The sequence below is a fragment of the Nicotiana sylvestris genome, chromosome 4, assembly GCF_000393655.2.
Source record: "Nicotiana sylvestris chromosome 4, ASM39365v2, whole genome shotgun sequence".
NCBI lineage: Eukaryota > Viridiplantae > Streptophyta > Magnoliopsida > Solanales > Solanaceae > Nicotiana > Nicotiana sylvestris.
The window spans coordinates 93,622,995-93,627,469 of record NC_091060.1 but is presented as its reverse complement, the minus strand read 5'-3'; the positions used below and the strand labels follow the sequence as shown (position 1 = coordinate 93,627,469).

The 4,475-nt window shown below is 34.9% G+C and overlaps 1 protein-coding gene across 1 annotated transcript; it reads right to left on the bottom strand.

The window, feature by feature from the left end:
• Positions 1 to 973: 973 nt before the first annotated feature.
• Positions 974 to 3,554, bottom strand: LOC138889851 (uncharacterized). The gene is made up of 6 exons (XM_070173188.1): positions 3,482 to 3,554; positions 3,204 to 3,356; positions 3,142 to 3,155; positions 1,929 to 2,654; positions 1,770 to 1,868; positions 974 to 1,405 (listed from the first exon to the last, which is right to left on the bottom strand). Exons 1-6 carry the CDS (start codon positions 3,552 to 3,554, stop codon positions 974 to 976), a joined length of 1,497 nt encoding a protein of 498 aa, XP_070029289.1.
• Positions 3,555 to 4,475: the final 921 nt, after the last annotated feature.

The window sequence follows — 4,475 nt, the reverse complement described above, 5'->3', positions numbered from 1 at the left end:
CACCATTTGATACAATTGAGCTCCATAAGATCTGCCATTAGCACTCTATATCATCCATTGTTGATGTTGCACCCAGGTATCTCGAACTACATCCTGTTTTTGCATCCAGTGTAAAATCTTCTGCCACACTGCCTTAGTAAAGATGCACTCCACAAACATATGGTCTCTAGTTTCATCATGAAGCTGACATAGAGAACAATTTGAATCCACAATTACCCCCATTTGATCAATTTATCTGTAGTTAAAAGTCTCCTATGCAAATGTAGCCACATTGTGAATATGGCTTAGGTCTAGCTTTGTTTTGAAACATCATACACTTCAAGTTGACTTTAGGCCTATTTCCTAGTAGCTGAAGGTAGAACTGTCTAACCATGCTCTTTTTGATCTGCTATTTAAGTTGTACCTATTGTAGTACTGTTCTGGCACTCAGTACCTGCTTGACCATCCAGCTTGCCTGTTGTGGGATTGTCATGTCTTCTAATCTCTTATATTTGATGTAAAATGCATGAATCCACCTGATCCATAGTCTGTCTTGCTTATTTGATACATCCCAACATAGTTTTGCTATAGCTGCCATGTTCCATACTTGTAGGTTAATCAAACCCAAGCCCCTAATTGACTTAGGTGTTCTCATCCTACTCCAAGCCACCAGACTTTTTTGTAATGGTATTGATCCTAGACCAAATATAACTCCTGTAATAGGCCTTTATTATCTTCATAACTTTTGAAAATAAGTTGAATAGCTGTGACCAATAGGATTGAATACCAAATAGGACAGTTTGGACTAGGTGTACTCTTCCAGCATATGAAAGCTTCTTTGGAGACCATGAGGATATCCTTGCTACTATATTTTCTGTCAGAGGATACCATTATATTAGAGAAAGTTCGTGGTAGTAAGAGGAATGCCAAGATACTTAAATGGTAACTCTCCAGTTGTGTAGCCCAACTTTTGAATAATCTCTAACCTGGTACTTTATTGAACTCCTCCAAAATACACTGAACTCTTCTTCAAATTTGCTTGTAAACCATAGACTTGAGAGAAATGGTTGAAACAATCATGCCTATGAGAGATAAAGTTTAGAAAACCTCTAGCAAATAGCAAAAGATCATCTGCATAGCTTAGGTGAGTGATCCCTAACTTTGAACACCTAGGGTGGAACTTGAAACCTTTTACCTCATTTAGTTTGTTGAGACTTCTACTAAGATACTCCATTACAATTGCAAACAGGAAAGAGGAGATGGGATCTCCCTGTCTTAGGCCTTTAGCAACATCAAATGGTGAGGTATGCTCTCCATTGACCATGATAGTGTAGTTGACAGTTGTTACACACCCCATTATCCAGTTCACAAACCTTGCTAGGAATCCCATTTCAATCATAACTTGCTCTAAAAAAACTCCATTCAACTGAATCATAAGTTTTTTGAAGGTCAATCTTGATCATGCACCTAGCAGAAATATTTTTCCTTGTATAACCTTTAACTACCTCATGAGCTAGTATAATGTTATCTGATATCCTCCTTCCAGGTATGAAACCAGCTTGAGCTTTACTTATCACTAACGCAATAACTTACTGAATTCTGCCAACTAAGATTTTAAAGATCAGTTTATACAATATGGAGCAACAAGCAATAGGTATGTAATCTCTTATTGTACTAGGATTAGCCATTTTAGGAACCAATATGACAGAAGTACAATTCACAGCTTTATATAACTTCCTAGTACCGAATTACTCTTTAATAGCTTGGTTAACTTCATTTTTAATAATCACCCATGCCTTCTTAAAGAAATAAGCATTGTAGCCATCAATTGTTGGTACTTTATCACTATTAATAGCACATAATCCAGTATAAATCTCTTTACCAGTAACCTTACCACATAGAGCAAGTTTCTGTCATTGTGACAATATTATATCATTCTTCATAATCACCTTATTTATGGCAGAAAGAGAGTGGGCTGCTGATCCCATTAAAGACTTATAGAATTCCACCACTTCTTGCTTTATGCTTTCTGGATGAATAAGCTTATCTTCTGTGATTGACATAAGTTCATTTACTTGTTTTCTCTGGCTTCTTTCTTTCATAACAGCTGCAAAATACTTTGTATTTGAATCTTCCAGTTTGATCCACTTAGTTCTTGCTTTCTGCCTTAATACACTTTCTACAATAAGAGACCATTTTTCTAAATTATGCAACAACCTTTTATCTTCTTCAATCAGAGTGTCATTGTAAGCTGCATTGATCTTCTGTTGCACCTCCTCTAAGCTTATTCTGGTCTGCTCAATCTTCATACTAATAGTTTTAAAGTGTTTAGTATTTAGAGTCCTGAACAAAGGTCTTAGTTCCTTCAGTTTTACCCAGATGTTTTTTTTTCCTATAGTATATGATTGATTCCAGGCTCTTTCTACAATGGATATAAAACTGTCATGATCTGCCCATACATTAAAGAATCTGATAGGTGTTTTACCAGGTTTAGAAGCTGAATGAAGAGTAATCAACATTGGACTATGATCAGATATGTATGACAATCCATACTCAGTGATCACATGACCCCACTGCATCATCCACTCATAATTGCCAAAAGCTCTATCAATCCTGCTGCTGATCCTTTTTGTATCAGATTGCTTGTTAGACTGTGTAGTAATCACATGTCCATGCTAGCTTATTCAAAGTCAGAGTAGTTACACACTCAGCAAAGTCCTGCACTTTTGTGTAAGTAATAGGATTGCCCATCAGCATATCATTAGTATATAAAACTGCATTGAAGTCCCCACATAACAACCATGGTTTTGTGATTCCTGCTGTAATGCTCTTCAAGCCACTCTATAAATGCTTCATGTGTTCTATAGTATTGTATCCATATATAGCTGTAACTGCACAGTAAACTATCCCCACCATATCTTGTACCAAATAGTGTATAAATTGAGCTGCAACACTTAGAATAGTAATATTGTACCACTGAGAATCCTAGGTGAACCATATCTTCCCATTTGAAGCATCTTGATAGTTGGTAGCATAGTTCCATCCTGGAATTATTTTTGTTATAATTCTACTAGCATTGTGTTCCTTAACTCTTGTTTCCACTATAACTGCTAATTTTATTCTTTGACTACTAATGTATTTTTTAATTCTTTCTGTTTATACCTGTATTCCCTCCCCTAATATTCCAAAATAGCAACTTCATCAGCATGTCATTCTACCTCTACCTTTATCAGGGGGTATATTGCTAGTAAACCATGATCCCTTGTTCAATGGCTCAAAGGAATTCCTCATAGTAATAGGTGATAAAGCTGAAAAGTTTACAATATCCAGCTCAATCCTGTCCTTTATAGCTTTGCCTTTGTCCACTGTTTTTCCCACTATACATTATTGCTCGGAGGGAGTCTGCATAGTATCCTGCTGAGCATCTGTCTAATCCTTCATTTGCTGTATCTTTTCAATGTCTACATCTCTTACTTGACCAAGCTTCTATGGTATAAGCTACTGTAGCTAGTCTCCTCTGCTTGCTTAGTTTGACTAACCCCTTCTTTCACTGGTCCATTTGATCTCCATTCCATGGTCTTTCTTTGCTTATCTTCTCTTGCCTTGCTACTTATCTTATTGCTTATATTGTTGTTGCTCCAAACCACATATGTATCCAACCACCATTTTAATTGATTAAAATGGTGAATCATAGTAGGCGTAAAAAGTGCAGTAGCCGATTAGATTAGTAATGACCTTAATAATGCGTACAATTAGATCAAAAAATTTAAAGTATTTACTTGATCCAAACTTTAAAATTCGATCTGATCCGATGTTAATTCAAATTGGATTCAGATTGCATTTTGTAGAATTCGAAATCTAAAATTTAAATATGAAATATGCTAACTCCGATCTGACCCGACCGATGCACACCCCTAGTTCCATTATTCTGAATCCTAAGTATCTAGTTCCTTTTGTTGGAATAGAAATGACTCAAGTATCATATGAAATATAACAAATCAAATCTTGAATGAAAATACATGAGACAACAAAGAAAAATATATTAAAAGAGACATACTACTTTAATATGATTTGATCAATTAAACTATAGATAAAAAAATTAATATAAAAGAAAGAATAAAACCTTATGAGAGGATAATCTCTGCCTAAATAAGATTTTTAATGACTACATTATGGATATTATTGTGTTATCATGTGAAAAAGAATGATGCATTTTTTTTGTAAAAATAAAAATCAATCCTTATAAATATTTGTCCTTGATTAAAAAAAGTAACAAATCGCAATGGACGCAAAAAAAAAATTAGGTGATTTCTTTTTATATATTCAAGCTTTGGTGAACAGAGTTACTTGGTATCTGTTATTGATGGGAGGTAGCAGGTATCGCATGAAACTAATCGAGGTACGTGCAAGCTAATTTGGACACTATGGCTATTTAAAAAAAGAAGAAGTAAAACACAAATATAATAAGAAAATCAGTAAACCCTAACACCTTTTAT

Excerpts from the sequence above, each read along its gene's own strand:
- LOC138889851 (XM_070173188.1), bottom strand. The coding sequence starts at position 3,554 with ATGGAATGGAGATCAAATGGACCAGTGAAAGAAGGGGTTAGTCAAACT. Across the intron at positions 3,357-3,481 it reads AGCAGAGGAGACTAGCTACA|TGGGAAAAACAGTGGACAAA; the intron begins GTAGCTTATACC and ends AATAATGTATAG. Across the intron at positions 1,406-1,769 it reads ATTTCTTTAAGAAGGCATGG|TTGAATGGAGTTTTTTTAGA; the intron begins GTGATTATTAAA and ends CTTATGATTCAG.